The sequence below is a fragment of the Balaenoptera acutorostrata genome, unplaced genomic scaffold (genome assembly GCF_949987535.1).
Source record: "Balaenoptera acutorostrata unplaced genomic scaffold, mBalAcu1.1 scaffold_371, whole genome shotgun sequence".
NCBI lineage: Eukaryota > Metazoa > Chordata > Mammalia > Artiodactyla > Balaenopteridae > Balaenoptera > Balaenoptera acutorostrata.
In genome coordinates this window covers 173,620-195,948 of record NW_026645621.1, presented here as the reverse complement: position 1 = coordinate 195,948, position 22,329 = coordinate 173,620, and the positions used below count along the sequence as shown (strand labels likewise).

At 39.9% G+C, this 22,329-nt stretch overlaps 2 protein-coding genes across 2 annotated transcripts in view; one reads left to right on the top strand and one right to left on the bottom strand.

The window, feature by feature from the left end:
• The window catches only part of LOC103007546 (ELKS/Rab6-interacting/CAST family member 1-like), a 231,571-nt gene that overhangs the window by 48,242 nt on the left and 161,000 nt on the right, over positions 1-22,329 (top strand). Inside the window, 1 exon segment of the mRNA XM_057539332.1 lies at positions 2,149-2,309. Within this exon segment, the coding sequence (XP_057395315.1) occupies positions 2,149-2,309 (161 nt within the window).
• LOC130706658 (40S ribosomal protein S20) lies at positions 11,984-12,502 on the bottom strand. The gene has a single exon (XM_057539333.1). The coding sequence runs from the start codon at positions 12,384-12,386 to the stop codon at positions 12,027-12,029; it is 360 nt and encodes a 119-aa protein (XP_057395316.1). The 5' UTR covers positions 12,387-12,502; the 3' UTR covers positions 11,984-12,026.

The window sequence follows — 22,329 nt, the reverse complement described above, 5'->3', positions numbered from 1 at the left end:
ATTTCTCTGTTATTAGGCATTATAATCAGGCAGAATTCTTTCTTACCCAACAGTCTGACACATCTTTAAACAATGACACAGTTGACCATTCCCTCCTCCTTGAAAACTTCCTTTCCTTCATTTCTAGTACATCGCACTCTCCTGGTCTTCCTCCTCCCTCAATAACCTCTTATTAATCTCCTTTGCTGAATTCCTCTTCATTTCCCAAGAAGGTGTCCAGAAGGTAAGTTCCATGAAGGTGGGAATTTTTGTCAGCTTTGTTCACTACTGTATTCCCAAAGGCTAAAAAAACTGCCCAGAACCATACTCAATAAATAACTGTTGAATGAATACATGAATGAATCAGCACCTCCAGGCTCACATTTTGAAAAGCCATAGAAGTAAACTATATTCCACATAACCTTTATGCTTAATCTACTTTATTACATTATATTTCTCTGAACATTGATAATCAATACACTGTTTATTATTTGATTAGCCAAAATACTTCATTCCCTGCTCTTTCTCCATCAATGTGTTTTACACAGTATGTGCAAAATGCACATTGAACAGCTCTTATACTACTTCTAAAAGCATAAACGTAGCATAGAAAAAGAGCAGCTGTTGCTATGGGAATTTTCACTTTTTTTTCTAGTATTAATGTTGAATTAACACAATGACATACTTTAGTAATTAAAAAAAAGGGGGGGACACCCCGCTAGACTTAACAAAGATACCACGGTAAATACAGCACCCGGAAAGTGCCCGAGGCCCGCGCGCGCCCGACTCGCACTCCCAGGAGGCCGCGGGACGCCTACCGGGCGCGGTCGCGCGGGGGCTGGGCTCGCGTTGACGTCGGCCCGGGGCGGGGCTGGGGAATCGCGCAGGGGGCGGGGCGCGGTGACGTCGGGCGTCCCGGCCGAGTTGTGGCTGTGGCTGTGGCGGCGCCCGGGCAGCAGCAGCAGCGGCAGCGGCAGCCCTGAGCAGGGTGAGAGGGCCGCGGTGGCGGCAGCTCAGGGTCGGGCGGCGCCTGGAGCTTCCCGCCCGTCGCTGGCGCTAGGCTCCTCTGCTCTCCTCCGCCCGCTCCTCCTCACGGTCCTGGCTGGGTCCCGGCAGCGCGCCCCCGGGCAGGGCGGAGCCGTAGGTGAGGCTGGCGGGCGTAGGGCTGGCGGGCGGGGGCTCTGGGCTGCGGGCCGGCGCGGGCGCAAACGCGCACACGGCAGGCGCCGGGCGGGCGGCGTCTGTCTCCTCCAGCTTGCCCTAGGAGGCGGTGCGGTGCAAACAGTGGGTCGCCGCCTCCGCCGCTGCTTCAGGAGGCCAGTCACGCAGAGCCCGGGGCGGGCCGCCCCGAGGAGCCTGGCGCCCGCGGACAGGTGGGCTTCCCGCCAGGAGGCCCTCGGGCTGCCCGCACGGCCCGGGAGACCCCGCCAGCGGCCTGTCCGCGGTTCGCCTCGGCGGCCGGGGAGGGAGGGAGGGCGGCGCGGACGGCGGTCCCGGTCCTCGCGGGCGGCGCCACCAGGGAAGTCCTTTACAGGTCTTTTAAAAGCATTCTGTCTCTTCTCTATCTGGTCATATATTTTTTTTCTTTTCTTCCTGCCTTCCTCAGAAAATCTCTACCTACCTAGCTTTAGAGCAGGAAATTATCCGATTGAATTCTAGCTGTTTCTTTAACAAGAAATTCTTTGTAATGGTATAAACAGAAGAATCTTAGTTTGAACGAATAAACATGACTCATTTATGTTTATTCTGCATCTGGTATTAGTCAGGTTTATGGCTTTTATTTCCTAAAATCGTTCTAGAAATATTTATTATGATTTTGTTCCTTATATTTTTATCTGCATTGTATTGTTATTTCCATGGAAGTTTCTGGACTGTTTCCAAATAAATTCCTTCGAAGGGATTGTTTCTGGCACACTGTTACTTCTGATGCCCTTACATTTGTCAAAAAGAAAATGAGGGTTTTTTGGACCTAAACTGAGAAGAATTATAGTGGAGGGAAGATGAGAGATGTATTTCTTTCACTGCCATTTATGTCTGATCCTGCGAGAGTACAGAATTTTTGATGGGTGTGTCTTCAATTTTGTGGACCCAGGCGTTGCCCACTGCCCAGCTCCTCTGACTATACCTGACCCAGATGCTCAGTTTCTGTCTTTTCTGTATTGATCGTAGGTGGAGGAGTTACTGATGGCCATGGAGAAGGTAAAACAAGAGCTGGAGTCCATGAAGGCGACGCTGTCCTGCACTCAGCAGTCACTGGCAGAGAAGGAAACTCATTTGACCAACCTTCGGGCCGAGAGAAGAAAACACTTAGAGGAAGTTCTGGAGATGAAGTAAGTTTTATAATATTGTTCTTCAGGCATATGCTTAGTTGAAATACTTGTCCTCATCGCTTTCATCTTCTGGCCCTGTTTGTCACGCCTGACACGCTTAGCCTAATTTTAATGCTCACTTGTGTTTCTCACTCCTTAGAACAAATTTGGGACAGATCCTCGTCAACTAGAAACTTTTTTTGCCTCCCTGTCATTGAATTTTGCAGTCCTCTAGAGTGTATGTATCCGTATGCAATTGTGTCTCTGAAATTCCTAAAACCTTCTGGAAAGTTCTGGCAAGTTGTTGAGCTTTCTGAGGAAGATAACCATTGCTCCTGAGGTCATACGATGGCTAGGCAATTTTTAAAAACATTTTTTATTATAAACATTTCCAAAGGTACACAAAGCTAGAGAATAGTATAGTGAACCTCCTTATACCCATCCCCCATATTTCACCATTAACATTTGCCACACTCTCCAGTCAGTTTTGACAAAATTGTCACTTTTAGCAGAACCATTCTTGACATCATTTTCGTACTTTCCAGGCATCTTGCAGCTTCCTTGAGATAGTCTGTTGTGAAGGCTGTAGATATCTGCTGTGCAGAATACAGCTGCTGCTTTTTCTCCTCTGTGACTTTGAAAAGTTCTGGTTTCCTTCTCTTCAGAACAAGTATGTCTCTTTTTTAAGTCCCTTAGTACTTTCTCCATCACTCCAATCCCCACCCCTGTGTAATTGTCCTGCTCTCATTTTACTGAAACCAAGTCTATGCTGGGACCCCTCAGTTACCTTCATCACCTCAGCAGTTACCTGTGTTCTTGTCGTCGTCTCTTCTGACTCAGAGGAGATACTGTCTCTCCTTCACCAAGCTCGCTTCTTATTTCTATCACAGATTTAAGCTCTGGTTCCCTCCTCTGCACTCTGTCTCCATTAATTTTCTTTCACATAATCTTTGCTCACTTTCTGTTAGTTCCTTCTTGTCTGCAATAAATACGCACTCTCTCTGACCTAAAGTAAACAGTCTTTCTGAGCCCAGCCAGTGCTTGAAGCTAACATCCCCTCTTCTTTTCTGCTACTTTGAACTATCAATACATGTTGAATATGAGAATTACAAAGTAGCAGAGGATCTTGCCATGACACCTCAGCATGAATTTTCATGGGGCATGATTGTTTTGATATCATGACGGCAGCCCAGGAGTTGAGGAAACAAATATCGGGGTGTCCCCTGTGGTTATGGATTATTAGGACACAGTGGGAGGTTAAGAGAGCCTGATCTTTCAGAAAAGAATTAACAGGTGATGTGCTCTCGGAAGTGACAGATACTGGAGCCAGAAATAGGTTGATACGCAGGGAGAACGGGGAGAATTCAGGGTTCTGAGTATCGTGATGAGAAAGTTTGCTTCTTACAAGCAGGTTAGTAGAAGCAGTTGAAGACAAGGTTTTATCCCTGATGATAAGAACATAGAGGAAGGATGGGTATAATATTCGGGAATACAAGGTATCGATGTGATACTCCTAAGCACAAACAGGCCCCGCTAAAGCAGCGGTATAGGAGTATTGTTTCCTTTTCTCTGTGTACCAATATCTTGACTTGACTTGTCACATCTTTCCCACTCAGTTCAAGTGTCTATAGCAAAACAGTGGTGGATTTGTAAAGGAATTTTCCTTTATTGTTAGGACTTTGAAAAGATATGAAAGAATTTTTTAAAGAATGCTTGACTTTAAACCATTAAAAGGGAATTGCGTGTGATTTTTTGTTTGTTTTATTATTGTTATTATTTTTGGAACCACAGTACTAAACTTTCTTATGGACTTCCCTTGCCAACCCAGGTTAGAGATTACATTTCAGAAAAATACTGTGATTTGCAAAACTGTTTTTGGTAAGATCAGACACTCACACACTGAGGCATGGGATGAGTCATTAAAGTATTCAGAGAATTTATAAGTGGTATAGAAATTTGATGAATAAACATTAAATAAAAGTTCTAGAAATAAGGTGTTAAAACCTGGCTCTGGCAGGTGACCTGTCTCTTAAATCACCTTCCTCATTTGCTCAGGAGATACTACTACAGCATCATGCTGTTCTTAGATTTTCTACAAGTTTTTTGTCATGCAGATTTACTGACTTAAAGTTTTTAAAGTAGTCTTTGCTTTAATTTGCACTTAAATTTCTCCTTGTTGTTGTCTCTCATTTTCATATCTTAATAAAATGGTTGTTTAATACCTTTCTTTTAACAAAGTAAGCACTTCAGGCCTAATCATCTATCCAAACATGCTGTTGAGAGTGGTGGCTGATCCCAAACTCCTAATGTATCCCTCCTCCACACTCTTTGCTCCTTTGGTAACCATAAGTTTGTTTTCTATGTCTGTGGGTCTATTTCTGTTTTGTATATAAGTTCATTTGTATCTTTTTTTTTTTTTTTTTTTAGGTTCCACATATAAGGGATATCATGATGTTTGTCTTTCTCTGTCTGGATTACTTCACTTAGTATGATAATCTCTAGGTCCATGCATGTTGCTGCAAATGGCATTATTTCATTCCTTTTTATGGCTGAATAATATTCCATTGTGTGTGTGTGTGTGTGTGTGTGTGTGTGTGTGTATGTGTGTGTGTATACATATATATGTATAAATACATAAAACACATCTTCTTTATCCATTCACCTATTGATGGACATTTAGGTTACTTCCATGTCTTGGCTATTGTAATAGAGCTGCAGTGAACACTGGGTTGCGTGTATCTTTTTGAATTATGTTTTTCTCTGGATATATGCCCAGGAGTGGGATTGCTGGATCATATGGTAACTCTATTTTTAGTTTCTTCAGGAACCTCCGTACTGTTCTCCATAGTGGGTGCACCAGTTTACATTCCCACCATCAGTGTAAGAAGGTTCCCTTTTCTCCATGCCCTCTCCAGCATTTATTGTTTGTAGATTTTTTTGATGAGGGCCATTCTTACTGATGTGAGGTGATATCTCATTGTTGTTTTGCTTTGCATTTCTCTAATAATTAGCAATGTTGAGCATCTTTTCATGTGCCTTTTGGCCATCTATACGTCTTCTTTGGAGAAATGTCTATTTAGATCTTCTGCCCATTTTTTGATTGGGTGGTTTGTTTTTTGATATTGAGCTGTATGAGCTGCTTGTGTATTTTGGAGATTAATCCTTTGTCAGTTGCTTCATTTGCAAATATTTTCTCCCATTCTGAGGGTTGTCTTTTCATCTTGTTTATGGTTTCCTTTGCTGTGCAAAAGCTTTGAAGTTTCATTAGGTCCCATTTGTTTATTTTTGTTTTTATTTCCATTTCTCTAGGAGGTGGGTCAAAAAGGATCTTGCTGTGATTTATGTCATAGAGTGTTCTGCCTCTGTTTTCCTCTAAGAGTTTTATAGTGTCTTGCCTTACATTTAGGTCTTTAGTCCATTTTGAGTTTATTTTTGTGTATGGTATTAGGGAGTGTTCTAATTTCATTCTTTTCCATGTAGCTGTCCAGTTTTCCCAGCACCACTTATTGAAGAGGCTGTCTTATCTCCAGTGTATATTCTTGCCTCCTTTATCAAAGATAAGGTGACCATATGTGCGTGGGTTTATCTCTGGGCTTTCTGTCCTGTTCCACTGATCTATATTTCTGTTTTTGTGCCAGTACCATACTGTCTTGATTACTGTAGCTTTGTAGTATTGTCTGAAGTCAGGGAGCCTGATTCCTCCAACTCCATTTTTCTTTCTCAAGATTGCTTTGGCTATTCGGGGTCTTTTGCGTTTCCATGCAAATTGTGAAATTTTTTGTTTTAGTTCTGTGAAAAATGCCATTGGTAGTTTGATAGGGATTGCACTGAATCTGTAGATTGCTTTGGGTAGTATAGTCATTTTCACAATGTTGATTGTGGATTTGTCCATTTCTTCCAGGTTGTCCATTTTATTGGCGTATGGTTGCTTGTAGTAATCTCTCATGATCCTTTGTATTTCTGCAGTGTCAGTTGTTACTTCTTTTTCATTTCTAATTCTATTGATCTGAGTCTTCTCAGACTTTATTCTTGATGAGTCCGGCTAATGGTTTATCAATTTTGTTTATCTTCTGAACGAACCAGCTTTTAGTTTTATTGATCTTTGATATCATTTCCTTCTTTTCTTTTTCATTTATTTCTGATCTGATCTTTATGATTTCTTTCCTTCTGCTAACTTTGGGGTTTTTTTGTTCTTCTTTCTCTAATTGCTTTAGGTAGAAGGTTAGGTTGTTTATTTGAGATGTTTCTTGTTTCTTGATGTAGGATTGTATTGCTATAAACTTCCCTCTTAGAACTGCTTTTGCTGCATCCCATAGGTTTTGGGTCGTCGTGTTTTCATTGTCATTTTTTTCTAGGTATTTTTTGATTTTCTCTTTGATTTCTTCAGTGATCTCTTGTTTATTAACTAGTGTATTGTTTAGCCTCCATGTGTTTGTATTTTTTACAAATTTTTTCCTGTAATTGATATCTAGTCTCATAGCATTGTGGTCAGGAAAGATACTTGATACAATTTCAATTTTCTTAAATTTGTCAAGGCTTGCTTTGTGACCCAAGATATGATCTATCCTGGAGAATGTTCCATGAGCACCTGAGAAGAAAGTATATTCTGTTGTTTTTGGATGGAATGTCCTATAAATATCAATTAAGTCCATCTTGTTTAATGTATCATCTAAAGCTTGTGTTTCCTTATTTATTTTCATTTTGGATGATCTGTCCATTGGTGAAAGTGGGATGTTAAAAGTCCCCTACTATGATTGTGTTACTGTCGATTTCCCCTTTTACGGCTGTTAGCCTTTGCCTTATGTATTGAGGTGCTCCTATGTTGGCTGCATAAATATTTGCAATTGTTATATTCTTGTTGGATTGATCCCTTGATCATTATGTAGTGTCCTTCCTTGTCTCTTGTAACATTCTTTATTGTAAAGTCTGTTTTGTCTGATAAGAGAATTGCTACTCCAGCTTTCTTTTGATTTCCATTTGCATAAAATATCTTTTTCCATCCCTTCACTTTCAGTCTGTATGTGTCCCTAGGTCTGAAGCGGGTCTCTTGTAGACAGCATATATACAGGTCTTGTTTTTGTATCAATTCAGCAGTCTATGTCTTTTGGTTGGAGCATTTAATCCATTTACATTTAAGGTAATGATCGATATGTATGTTCCTATTACCATTTTCTTAATTGTTTTGGGTTTGTTATTGTAGGTCTTTTCCTTCTCTTGTGTTTCCTGCCTAGAGAAGTTCCTTGAGCATTTGTTGTAAAGCTGCTTTGGCGGTGCTGAATTGTCTTAGCTTTTGCTTGTCTGTAAAGGTTTTAATTTCTCCATGAAATCTGAATGAGATCCTTGCTGGGTAGAGTAATCTTGGTTGTAGGTTTTTCCCTTTCATCACTTTAAATATGTCCTGCCACTCCCTTCTGGCTTGCAGAGTTTCTTCTGAAAGATCAGCTGTTAACCTTATGGGGATTCCCTTGTATGTTATTTGTTGCTTTTCCCTTGCTGCTTTTAATATTTTTTCTTTGTATTTAGCTTTTGATAGTTTGATTACTATGTGTCTTCGTGTGTTTCTCCTTGGATTTCTCCTGCCTGGGACTCTCTGTGCTTCCTGGACTTGATTGACTATTTCCTTTCCCACATTAGGGAAGTTTTCAACTATAATCTCTTCAAATATTTTCTCAGTCCCTTTCTTTTTCTCTTCTTCTTCTGGGACCCCTATAATTCGAATGTTGGTGCGTTTAATGTTGTCCCAGAGGTCTGTGAGACTGTCCTTAATTCTTTTCATTCTTTTTTCTTTTTTCTTCTCTGCAGTAGTTATTTCCACTATTTTATCTTCCAGGTCACTTATCCATTCTCCTTCCTTAGTTATTCTGCTATTGATTCCTTCTAGAGAATTTTTAATTTCATTTATTGTGTTGTTCATCCTTGTTGTTTATTCTTTAGTTCTTCTAGGTCCTTGTTAAACGTTTCTTGTATTTTCTCCATTCTACTTGCAAGATTTTGGATCATCTTTGCTGTCATTACTCTGAATTCTTTTTCATGTAGACTGCCTATTTCCTCTTCATTTGTTTGGTCTGGTGGGTTCTTACTTTGCTCCTTCATCTGCTGTGTGTTTCTCTGTCTTCTCATTTTGCTTAACTTACTGTGTTTGGGGTCTCCGTTTTGCAGGCTGCAGGTTCGTAGTTCCTGTTGTGTTTGGTGTCTGCTCCCAGTGGCTAAGGTTGGTTCAGTGGGTTGTGTAGGCTTCCTGGTGGAGGGGACTGGTACCTGTGTTCTGGTGGATGAGGCTGGATCTTGTCTTTCTGGTGGGCAGGTCCACGTATGGTGTTGTGTTTTGGGGTGTCTGTGACCTTATTATGATTTTTAGCAGCCTCTCTGCTAATGGGTGGAGTTGTGTTTCTGTCTTGCTAGTTGTTTGACATAGTGTGTCCAGCACTGTAGCTTACTGGTCGTTGAGTGGAGCTGGGTCTTAGCGTTGAGATGGAGATCTCTGGGAGAGCTTTTACCATTTGATATTACGTGGAGCTGGGAGGTCTCTGGTGGACCCATGTCCTGAACTCGGCTCTCCCACCTCAGAGACACAGGCCTGGCACCCGGCCAGAGCACCAAGACCCTGTCAGCCGCATGGCTCAGAAGAAAAGGGAGAAACAAAAGAAATAAAATAAAGTTATTAAAATAAAAAATAAAAAATAATTATTGAAAATAAAAAAAATTAAAAAGTAATAAAAAAAAGAAAAAAAAAAGAAGAGAGCAACCAAACCAAAAAACAAATCCACCAATGATAACAAACGCTAAAAACTATACTAAGAAAAAAAACAAAAAACGGACAGACAGAACCCTAGGACAATTGGTAAAAGTAAAGCTACACAGGCAAAATCACATGAAGTCCACTGCCTCAATTTGGGGATGATTCATTGTCTATTTAGGTATTCCACAGATGCAGGGTACATCAAGTTGATTGTGGAGATTTAATCCGCTGCTCCTAAGGCTTCTGGTAGATATTTCCCTTTCCTTCTTTGTTCACACAGCTCCCGGGATTCAGCTTTGGATTTGGCCTCTCCTCTCCATGTAGGTTGCCTGAGGGCGTTTGTTCCTGCCCAGACAGGACAGGGTTAAAGTAGCAGCTGATTCCGGGGCTCTGGCTCACCTAGGCCTGGGGGGAGGGAGGAGTACAGAATGCGGTGGTGAGCCTGTGGTGGCGGAGGCTGGCGTGACATTGCACCAGCCTGAGGCGCGCCGTGTGTCCTCCCGGGGAAGTTGTCCCTGCATCACGGGACCCTGGCAGTCGGGGGCTGCACATGCTTCCGGGAGGGGAGGTGTGGATAGTTACCTGCGCTTGCACACAGGCTTCTTGGTGGCTGCACCTGCAGCCTTAGCGTCTCATGCCAGTCTCTGGTGTCCGTGCTGATAGCCTCGGCTCACGCCCGTCTCTGGAGCTCATTTAGGAGGTCCTCTGAATCCCCTCTCCTCACGCGCCCGAAACAATGGTCTCTTGCCTCTTCGGCAGCTCCAGACTTTTCCCGGACACCCTCCCGGCTAGCTGTGGCACGCTAGCCCCCTTCAGGCTGTGTTCACGCAGCCAACCCCAGTACTCTCCCTGGGGTCTGACCTCCGAAGCCCGAGCCTCAGCTCCCAGCCCCCGCCTGCCCTGGCGGGTGAGCAGACAAGCCTCTCGGGCTGGTGAGTGCTGGTTGGCACCGATCCTCTGTGAGGGAATCTCTCCGCTTTGCCCTCCGCACCCCTGTTGCTGCGCTCTTCTCCGTGGCTCTGAAGCTTCGCCCTGCCACGCCCTGTCTCCGACAGTGAAGGGGCTTCCTAGTGCATGGAAACCTTTCTTCCTTCACAGCTCCCTCCCACTGGTGCGGGTCCCGTCCCTATTCTTTTGTCTCTGTTTTTTCTTTTTTCTTTTGCCCTACCCAGGTACGTGGGGAGTTCCTTGCCTTTTGGGAGGTCTGAGGTCCTCTGCTAGTGTTCAGTAGGTGTTCTGTAGGAGTTGTTCCACACGTAGATGTATTTATGATGTATTTGTGGGGAGGAAGGTGATCTCCATGTGTTACTCTTTCGCCATCTTGAAGGTCTCCCCACTTTTCAGTTTTTTTGTCATATGTATTACTGTTATGGCCATCTTTATTAATACATTTTCACATTTCTGATTATTTTCCTATGATAGGTTGTTAAAAAATTGAATCTATTCATCAGAGGGGATCAAAGGAATTATAGGAGAGGTTTTCCCATATACATTTATGTATTCTTAAAATGTTTTAACACTTATATTTATTACTTTGTAATGAGAAAATGTTACAAAAATGACCCTACAAATTACTATATTATCCCCCTTATATTTGGAGAGAAAAGCAACATTGCTAGAAGATAGTTTCTGCTTCCTAAGGATGATACATTTGTGCTTATAAAATAAAAGAGATGAATATACTTATTGACACACGGTCTTCTAGAAGGATTGGACCACTTTAGGTGATCAGGCATGTACGAATGCATGTATCACCTTACCTGTTCATATAATGTTTAAAAATCTTTTGCCTGAAAAAAACCTTTTACCTCTTTCATAGATTAAAAAGTTTTGTCTTACCTTGCTTTCATTTGCAATTCTTTGTTTACATTTTCATGTGTTTATTGTCAATTTGCATATTGTCTGTGATTGGTATATTCCTATTTGTTAATTTCTCTTGGGGACAGTAAGGTCTTAGTATTTCATTGACGTTTATGGGCTTTTTCAATAGTGAGGATAAAGTACTTTCCCAGTTGTGAATAATTTTTAGTTTTTGTCATTTGCTCATTAGTTTTTGACTTTTGATGTTTATAATTCTAGATTTCTAAGCAGTAAAATGTACTATACTTTTCTTACATTTGTAATTTGTAATTTTTTTGTAATTTCTTACATTTCGTTTTTTGTTTAGAAAGTCCTTCCCTATCTGAATATCATTAAATATGTTATATTTATTCTTTTTATTTTCTAATTAATTTGCATTTTATACCTAGTTCTTTAATCTTCCTGGAACTTATTTTTAATTTTGTGTGGGGAGAACGTATTTATTTTGATGTTTTCCTAATAATTGAAAAGCTTTCTAAATACTGTGATCAGTCTCTTTTCTTTTGGTTTGTGGCATTTCCTTTTTCTTTCTTAAGTGCTTAATTATTGTGAGATTTGTTCCATTGATCTCTTTGTTGATATTCTTTTTCCAGGACTACATTGATTTGATTATAACAGGCTTTCAATTTGTATTAATGGCCGATTGGGTGTTGAAAAAAATGTCCTTCAAATATATATGTACACACACACACACATATACATATATATATATATATGCTGTTCTTAACTCTTTATTCTTATGTGCTGCCAGACATTCTTACCCCACTCTTATATGCTGGCTGCCTCAGGTGTCAGCTTAAATGGTACGTCTTCAAAGAGACCTTCCCTAACCATCCTGCCTAAAGTAGGGCAGTCTGTGCCAGTATCAGCACAAATAAATCAGTCAGCCTTTCAGAAGTCATTTCCTTTCACACCAAATCTTCCAGATGCAGTTCTCATGTTCCTCATTATTGGGTGAGCTGTTAAAATGAAGACAACTATTGATCCACCGTCAGCTCCTATTTAATTGCTTAAAATTTCCAGCAATTAAATAGGAGCAAATTCTGTCATTTAAGAGAAGTGACTTACTATTGAAGAGTATAAATTCTTTTTTTTTTTTTTTTTTTTTTGCCGATTATCAATTTATTAGAGCCGCTGGCTCAAGCATCTGCAATGGTGACTTCCACCTCGACTCCCGGCTCAATGCTGATGGAAGTGATCTGCTTGACGATCTCGGAAGGGCTGTGCAGGTCGATGAGGCGCTTGTGGATCCTCATCTGGAAACGGTCCCAAGTCTTGGAACCTTCCCCGCAGGGCGTTTTCCTCGTCGTTATTCTCAGGGTCTTGGTGGGCATCCGCACCGGCCCCTTCACCTTGAGATTCTTCTCCTTCGCGCCTCTGATCAGGTCGGCACACACCTTCTCCAGCGACTTCACGTTGCGGCTGGTCAGAGTGATCCTAATCCGGTGGATCGCCACCTCGGGCTCCACGGGAGTCTTTCCGGTGTCCTTAAAAGCCATGGCTGCGGTGCGGCTTCCTGACCGACTTGTTCCTCCGCGAGAGAGAACAGCGGTGAGTCAGGAGCGACAGCGGGAAGCCCGAGGCTCCGCAGAAACACCGACCGCGTCTTCCTCCAAGAGCTGAAGAGTATAAATTCTAAAGTTGTAGTTAAAAAACTTACACAGTACATTTTTTTTTAATACAGTACATTTTTGATTATGTCCTAGATGAAAAAGACAGCCAGTGTCTGGGACAAAAGATCAGCAAGGCTCTGTAAAACCTTTGTCCCATTTTAAAATGAAGTATTAGGACATCTGTGCCATAGAGATTCAAGCTAGTGTCCCTGAGAATTTTCAGCTGCACCAGAGTGGTGATTGCTCAACAGACTAAACTGGAGAGTGTGGGATAATTATCACAAGAGGACCACATACAATGATGACATGGAAAGTGATTAGTTACAAACAATCAATAGCATAAGAAAAGGATATTAAAAGAAAGTTTTTTAGAGGTACTGATTTCAATGAGAAAAGGCTGGTGAGATATTTTGATTCTTTATTAATTGGTTTTCTTCATGCAGGGCTTTCAAAAAGAAAACAAGTAATTTGAGCACACTAACCAACTTTATTTTTCATGAAAAAAGAAAGCCCTTTGTGATTTTAATGCTGCTTAACTCTTTTCTTCACTGTTCATGTGGTTATAATCTTAAGCAAACAAACAAAAAATTGCTATCATAAGGCTGTGGTGCTTCAATGGCAGTAATGGCACTGACCCTAGTACAATTTTCAGTAGAGAAACAGAGCTAATTGATTTATAACCATTATTCTAATTAAATAATCATAAATAATAAGCTTCATGTTAGGGATTATGTTATCAAGTGTGTTGTTTTGTCCTTATTTCTCACATGTTTTACTTTGGTGAAGAATTACAAGCTGTAAATGGTACAGATGAACTGGTTTTCAGGGCAGAAATAGACACAGATGTAGAGAACAAACGTATGGGCACCAAGGGGGGAAAGTGGCGGGGAGGGTGGGTGGTGGTGGGATGAACTGGGAGATTGGGATTGACATGTATACACTAATATGTATAAAATAGATAACTAATAAGAACCTGCTGTATAAAAAAATAAATAAAATAAACTTCAAAAATTCAAAAAAAGAAAAAAAATAGAATTACAAGCTGTAATCCAAATGAATTGAAGGGACTATTGAGATGATCCAGTCATTGCTTTTTGAAAAACACTTTAAGCTGCAGACCCCTTTTTCAAATGACTATTATTCAGATATGAAAATAAAACTTATTATTTATTAATTAACTAATTTATTTTTTGGCTGTGTTGGGTCTTCATTGCTGCACACAGGCTTTCCCTAGTTGCGGCGAGCGGCGTGGGGCGCAGGCTTCTCATTGCGGTGGCCTTTCTTGTTGTGGAGCCAGGATCTAGAGCGCAGGCTCAGTAGTTGTGGTGCACGGGCTTAGTTGCTCTGCGGCATGTGGGATCTTCCCGGACCAGGGCTCGAACCCGTGTCCCCTGCATTGGCAGGTGGATTCCCAACCACGGTGCCACCAGGCAAGTGCCTAAAACTTATTTTAAGAAGTAAAATGAAAAAGAAGGCAAAGCTGTTCTGATTGAGACAGGACTGGGGAGCCCAGATGCCCCAGTGTGGCCCTGCCAGGCATTCCCTGAAGATGTTCTTTAGAACCCCTAGGGCTTCCCAGGGCTGGGTTCAATAAGCCACTAACCAAACCTTTTGATTTTACAAACAGGAGCAACAACAGTAACTGCCATTTATTGATAATTTACAGTGTGATAGGTGTTCTGTCTTACTGCTAATTATTATAATAACCCTGTAGATTCAGTTTCATAATGTTCATAGTATAGATTAATAAATTAAGGCTCAGAGTATTTAGTTAACTTCACTGAAGTCATCCTGATGGAACCAGGAATTGAACCCAGAGCCAGATCTTTCTTGGTCTGTGTTCTCCCCTTAGAGAAAGGGTCCTTATCAACTTCTTTCAGTTTCTGTGACACAGTTTTCCTGATTTCTGCCGACTTCTCTGACTGCTCCTCTTGTCTCCTTTGCCTGCCTCTTACCCTCTGCCTGCCATGTAATGTTGAATCAGTCCTATGACTATCTCCTCTTGCTGTCTTTTCTTTTCCTAGGGAGGCTCATTCACTACCTTGGCCTCAGTTAACATCTGTGTATCAGAGCTTCCACACTTAACATCTTTAGCTCATATCATTCCTCTAAGCTCCAGACCCACATGCCCAGTTGCTCCCTCAAACCTTTTCTCAGCATCTCAAAAGCACATTACATTCAGCTCAAGATTTCCCCTCAATTCTGGTCCTTCCTTATTTTTTCCCATTTTTGTTTATGGTGCCACCAACTTGTCCATGGTGTTTAAGTCAGAAACTTCAGAATTTTCCTTGAATTGCTTCATTCCCTCATTTCCCACCCTGCCAGTCAAATCCTGGTGATCTTTTTTCTCTGAAGTATTTCTGTAAGCCATCCATTTTCCCACCCCACAGCCACTGTCATAGTCTGGTCATGTCGCTGTTGGCTGACATTATTGCAGTGGTCTCCCAATTTTCCCCAGTCTTTCTGTTTCCCCCTGATATGCAGCCTCATTGCAGCCAGTCTGAGCTTTTGAAAGTGCCCATGTGATGTTTGAATCCTGGCTCCACCACTCACTAGTTATGTGAGCTTGGCAGGCTGCTAAGTCTTTCCAAACCTTAGTTTCCTCATCTGTAAAATGGTTATATAATTCTTACCTCATGTACTTGTTCTAAGAATTAAATGTGGTAGTATGTGCCCGGCATCACTGTTAGTGATGATGGTAGAGATGATCATACTCTGCTCAAAACTTTTTCAGGGCTTCCTGTTGCCCTTATTAAAGTCCAAAACTCTTGTCACACTTCCTTGGTGCCCAGTCTCCTTAATCCCTCAAATGTGCTGTGCCCCCTCCTTCTTGAGGGTCTTCACCTAAGTAGTCTTCTCCTCACAGTAGAAGTGTTGTGTCTTTAAATAGTTAATGGACGTTAACTTATTCTTCAGATCTCACCCAGCCCCCAAATCTTCTCTTATCTTTTACTACCTTGGATTTATAGCTTTTATCCCTGTTTGCAGTTATAATTGTGTATGTTTGTTGCTGTTGGGATTAATGACTCTCTTATCCACCGTTATCTGTCTTATCTACCTTCATATGGAGACAGACCATGTTTATTATAGCCACCTGCCATGGTATCTCTGTCAGGGAGCTTAATGCCTGCTACTAACTAAAGATCTTTCTTCCGTCAGTGAGGGATTATACTTCAGTATTTTTTTTCTGTTCTCCAATGTTTGGTTAAGTTTATTTTTCAACAGCACTGCCTCCTTTGTGGGTAGAATTGTCTGAAATGGACTCTTTCATGTTAATTACTAGTTCTTGTTCTTGATGGAGAGAACTCCCAAGGTAGCCGGAGCCCTCTCAGAATCTGTCATTCTTCTGGTATTGAAATAGGCTAGGGGTTCGTTTTTCCGCCTAGGATAAAGTGCTGTTCTTGTGTTCCTGTAGGTTTTTTGTTTTTGTGGCACTTGTCTGTACGTTGGGATTCATATTTTCTTTTGCTTAAGTCTGTATAAGAAATATGACATATTTTAGGTCCACTAACGTCATCAAATGTTCCTTTGTGAACCTCTCATTTAAGTTTTCTTGTTTTTGTTTAGATACCTTGGGTTAAGCAAGTAGGTTTATTTAAAAAGCCAATTTTCCTTATAATACGGGGATCAAAGAATGTGTTCTTAAAAGCTGTCAGAAAAAAAGAATTATATAAGCATCTATCCCAATTCATAAGTTTAGTTTAAAAATATTTTAAACATTAGTAATGAATCAGGTATCCCTGTGTTACTTTTTTGTTTCTCAAATACCTGAGAGAAAAAAGAAGCCTGCTTATTTATTTATTTTCCAATAAATATGAAAGGGATAGAAAGGAAATTCTTGAAACTGTTGATTATTGTTGCTTTCAGATTTTCAGTGTCCTTATCTCTAAGATCATTTTTATAGGAATCTTTGACATCAAAATTTTGGTACTGAGATTAAAGTAGTTGTATTTTGTGGGGATTCTCAGGGAAAGATGCCATTTTAGGAAGTAGGGTGAGCGGAGAGAAATTAGGATTCTTTCCAATCTTTTCTGTTTCTTCTCTCATTCCTTCTTTCAGAGAGAAAAGATCCTATGGATAGAATTTGTGCTTTTTAAAAAAAATTCTCAAGCCTTACAGCGATACTTGGGCTCTGCTAATTAAAGTAGCTTCATAAGTAATAACTTTCTTTGAAAACACTGTCTTTATTCCTTATGGATGGAATTGAATGCACAATCATTTAGCTTTTCTTTTTTTTTTTTTTTTTTTAAAGTAACAACCCAATCCATTTCCACCAAAAATTTCCTTCTAGGAAAGTGGTTTTATGATTAATGGAAAGTGTTATATGATTAATGGTTCTGTAGATATGAAAGTTATAGGCTGGATATCTGCTCCCTTTTATCATCTGTGTCATGCATCTTGTTTATAGTAAATTGAAAAAGGTACATTTAAATGACCAGTAAGGTTGAAGACACGCTCTACTACCTGGCAGTTTCATTTCTGTGTGTCTCCTTGAGAGAAACTTTTGCACATGTGCACAAGGAGACAGGTAGATGTACATGTGCTTGTCGTAACAGTGAAAAAAGTGGAAAAACATCTAACTGTTCCTCAAGTAGGTGAGTGGGTAAGTTGGTATTTATTCACAAAATGGAATATGAGTACACAGTCCCTTTCTCCAAAATACTTAGGGCACATGTATGTTGGAATTTAGATGTTTTTCAGATTTTGAAAGGTAATCCAGTACATAAACTGTATATTGTGTAATACTCCCATTGGGATCTGGACAATACCCAGTAATCAAACATATTAAATCTGTAGCAAAACTTAGGAATATTCATATTAAATTGGATAAATAAATGGTAAATAGCCTCATAGCAGTTTAGTCAGGTTTTTCCATTAAGCTTGGAGAAAAATTTAAGTCTTTTTAAAGCTCTTTGGATTTTAGAATTTTGGATAAGGAATTGTGAAACCTGTATTATACAGTTCATAAATGTGAACGAGCTAGAGTTATGTATATCAGTGTGGAGAAATCTCAAACACGTTTTTAAAAAATTGAAGTATTGTTGACATATTATATTAGTTTCAATATTTTGCTATTGGGATACATTACAAAATGATCAACACACTGGGTCTGGTTAACATCCATCACCACACATAGTTACAAAGAACTTTTTTTTCTTGGGATGAGAACTTTTAAGATCTAGTCTCTTAGCAACTTTCAAATATGTAATACAGTGTTATTAACTATAGTCACCATGCTGTACATTATATTCCCAGGACTTATATATTTTTATAACTGGAAGTTTGTACCTTTTGACTCCCTTTACCCATTTCACCCACTCCCTGTCCCCCACCCCTGGCAACCACCAATCTGTTATCTACCTGTGAGCTTGTGGTTCTGCCCCCCCCTCCGAAATGGTAAGATTTTATTTTTTTTTATGGCTGAATAATATCCCATTGTGTATATCTATACACATATGTGTATAGATATACACACCACATTTTCTTTATCCATTCATCCATTGATGGACACTTAGGTTGTTTCTATATCTTGGGTATTATAAATAATGCTGCAGTGAACATGGGGGTGCGGATATCTTTTCGAGTTAGTTATTTTTGTTTTCTTTGGATAAAAACTCAGAAGTGGAATTGCTGGATCTAATGGCAGTTCTATTTTTAAGTTTTTGAGGAACCTCCATTACTGTTTCCTATAGTGGCTATACCAGTTTACATTCTCAGACACATTATGTTGAGTAACATGAGCAATTTGCAAAGAGAATCAAGAACAGATGACATCACTTCTGTGAATTTTAAATAAGCAACAGTGAGGGGTGGGGGAGAGAGAGAGAGAGATCTGAAACAAATAAGGCAAATTGTTGATGGTGATTTCCATACGTTGTTGTATATTTGAATGAGTCTCTGTAGCCCCGAGCTTCTGCTTTCTTCTCTAACCTTTTTAAGAATGCAGGGTTACAATTGAATTAGGTGATAGAGCATAATACATGCTGGGACTGGAAGTGTTCTTAAAATCAACTAAATTATCCTTCTTTCTTTTAAGTGAAGTCATTCCTACTTGTTAAGAAATTTTCTTGAATATTTATTTACTTTTCCCTTTTCTGACCTATGTCTGTTACTTTTTTCTCTTTTAATATATTTATTTTTTGTTGGAGTATAGTTTACATACAGCAAAATACATGGATCTTCCGTATCATAGTTCCATGAGTTTTGACAAATGCCAGTAGTCGTATAATGCAGTCTTACGAAGATATAGAACATTTCCATCATCCCATAAAGTTCCCTTGAGCTCCTTCCCAATCAGTATTTTCCCTGCCCCGAACACATAGATAGTGTTCTAATTCCTTTCACTTTAGATTAGTTTTGCCTGCTCTAGAACCTCCTATACATGGAACCATATAGTCTGTACTCTGTTGTGTTTGGCTTCTTTTGCTCAGTGTACTATATATTTTTTTTAAAGTTTATTCGTGTTGTTGCATGTATCCATAGTCATCCTAATATTGAGTAGTTTTCATTGCATGGATACTGCATAATTAATTTATCCATTCTCCTGTTGATGGGGTTGTTTCCAGTTTTGGCTCTTATGAATAAAGCGGTTGTAAACATTTTTATACAGATGTGTTTGTGGCCATGTTTTTATTTCTCTTGCGGAAGTATCTAGGAGTGGAATCGCTGGGTCATAGGGTAAGTGCATGTTTAACTTTCCCCTAAAAGTATGCAGTCAGCTGAAGTGAAGTGAAAGATTTTGTGGTCATAGACCTAAGTATTCAAATTGAAAATACAACGCGATGAGTAAATATGGATGTAGGAGATGAATGAAAATAATGGTAACACATGTATTTATTGGAGTTTATGTGATAAAATTGGTGAGAGTCGAGAAAACAAATGTATTTTCCTTTTAAATACCCCGTGAAGATCCCATATGGTTTTATTTCTTCTCAACATGATGTTAAAACATGAAGCAATCTTTTGTATTGTCTGTTTACTACCTAAATTGATTTTCAAAAAAATTTTATTAATTTTTGAAGATTTCTTTTATCTACTTAACATTTTTACAGAAGCATGTGCAAAAGAGTCTTTGATATGCCTTATTTGATGGTTGCCATGGAAAAATTAAGGGATTGTATACAAAAAAAAATATTTATACCTTGGTGTTTTGCTTTTGAAACAATTATGATTTTCTCCATAATAGTTTGACTTTTTATTGTTATTTTATCCCCAGATGCTTCTTTAGTTTTATTTATCAAGATTCTCTTTCTCTCTCTTTTTAATTACACTTTTTAAAGATTTGTTCCTTGTAGAGAAATGCAGTTAAATTTTATATGTTGATCTTATATGCGCCAGGCTTGCTAAACTCTTTTTTTAAAAAATATTTAATTATTTATTTGTTTTATTTTTGGCTGCGTCAGGTCTTAGTTGCTGCACGCGGGATATTCCTTGCGGCATGTAGGATCTTTCGTTGCGGTGCGCGGGCTCCAGAGCGCGTGGGCTCTGGTGGGCTCTGTAGTTGTGGCACGTGAGCTGAGTTGCCCCGTGGCATGTGGGATGCAGAACCCACGTCCTCTGCATTAGAAGGTGGATTCTTAAATTTATTTATTTTATTTATTTATTTATGGCTGTGTTGGATCTTCGTTTCTGTGCGAGGGCTTTCTCTAGTTGCGGCAAGTGGGGGCCACTCTTCATCGCGGTGCGCGGACCTCTCACTATCGCGGCCTCTCTTGTTGCGGAGCACAGGCTCCAGACGCGCAGGCTCAGTAATTGTGGCTCACGGGCCTAGTTGCTCCGCGGCATGTGGGATCTTCCCAGACCAGGGCTCGAACCCGTGTCCCCTGCATTAGCAGGCAGATTCTCAACCACTGCGCCACCAGGGAAGCCCTAGAAGGTGGATTCTTAACCACTGGACCACCAGGGAAGTCCCTTGCTGGACTCTTAATTATACAGATATTTTGTCTAATTTCTTATGAGTTTTCATCCTACAATCTCTGTATAATGACTTTCTTGCTTTCTAATTCTTATACCTTTGGTTTCCTTCTCTTGTCTTAACTGCACTTGATCTTAGTATCTCTAGAACAAAATACAACAGTGGACTGTTGTAGTCTATCAGTTGCCTAGTGTAGATTTGATTTTTACAAGAAAGCCCATTATTAAAGAGGTAAGTCTTGAAAAAAAATGTGAGTAATTTGGTTGGTTTATTCTGGTTAGCTGATGTTCTTTGTATATGTTCTATGCTATTTTCTCCCCAAGACAGAATTATTTATGTAAATAATTTTGATGGGCTTCATTTCAGTTTAACACAGTTTAGTGATAGTGTGTGTGAAAGCATCTTAAACAATGGCAGTGTACAGGAGTGCTTTTCTGTAAGATTGTAAGGTCATGATCTCTTTGTACTCTCCCTCAATATCAGTCTTCCTTGCCTCTACTCTTTCTCTGGAGGAAAAGGAGGGGGAAGAAAGGAAAAAGGAATTCTATAGCTTCTGGAAAGCTTTGGGCACACAGTGACTTCAGTGTTGACATAGCTCTGTGGGACACAGGCATTAGCCCGTTAGCTTTATGCCAGCAGGGACCGCCCCCCCCCCCCCCCCCCCCCCCCCCCCCCCCCCCCCCCCCGCCACCTCACAGTCAAGCTGCTGCCTCCGGTGTGTGTTTATTCAGCTGAATCCACTCCCAGTTGTAGCATTGCCAGGGTTAGCTCTTAACATGTTCACAGCTGATAGGTATCGCTTAACTCTTCTTTCTTTACCCTTCTTTCTTCACCCTTCTTCTTGATTTATATACTAGTATTTCAGGGACTAAATCTGGGAATTTTGTTAACCTCATCGACGTCTGTTGCAGGTGCTTGAAACTTTTGGGTTGTAGAGCATGAAGAAAGAAGTGAGGTTGATACTTAAAATGCTGCTAGACTGAACAGTACCTTTATGGTCCCTTGTATTTAATTCTGCCTTTGCTTTCTTAGTACTGAGCATTCTCAAGTTAAACACTATGGAAATGGTTACTATAGGATCCCTCTGCTGGTTGATTTTACTTTTAAGGTTAAAAAAATTTTTATTTTGATGTTATTTTTTAATGGAATGACGTCTTCAATCCTGACATTGCTTAGGATGATATTTTTACTACTGTAATATCTGGTTTGGGATATTATCTTTTCTTCTTTCTGTACTTTTCTTCCTCCACCCATTCCTTCCTCTCTATTTCTGCCTTTTGTTCAGTTTGAGAGTCAGACAGGCTTTCTAGAGGAGGTAATGCCTGATCTAAGGATGAAAGGACAGGTAGGATTTAGCTGGGAGTGAAAGTGAGGGAACGGGTAGAGGATATTCTTTATTTATATTTTATTTATTTATTTATTTATTTATTTAACATCTTTATTGGAGTGTAATTGCTTTACAATGGTGTGTTAGTTTTCTGCTTTGTAACGAAGTGAATCAGTTATACATATACATATACTCTTTAAGTAGAGGTTAAGGGGTAAGTAAATGGTATGGGAGTTTGGGTAACTGGAAGCTATTTGGAATTTCTAGAACTTGTACTAAAATCAGTTTATTGTCACTTGAGTTGTTGTCTTGATGAGCACACAATAATAGAATGTATTATGACCTCGGGACTTCCCCATTTTGATAGTATTTTTGTTTATTCTTTAATTTCTCCTCTGGGTTATGCTGGCATAAAGTCAGATGTTCTTTTTTCTCTCCTGGATTCAGTAGCAGAGAGTAGCTGCTAGGAATCTGGAATAATTGCTTGTTCATTTTCTTGACTCTGACATCTTTTTTAGAGGAGAATAAGCTCAAAGTAGCATTCATTTAAACAATTTAATCTATCCATTTGAATTCTGCTATGGTTG

Bases quoted from the DNA above. Each gene is read 5' to 3' on its own strand.
- LOC130706658 (XM_057539333.1), bottom strand. From the start codon at position 12,386: ATGGCTTTTAAGGACACCGGAAAGACTCCCGTGGAGCCCGAGGTGGCG.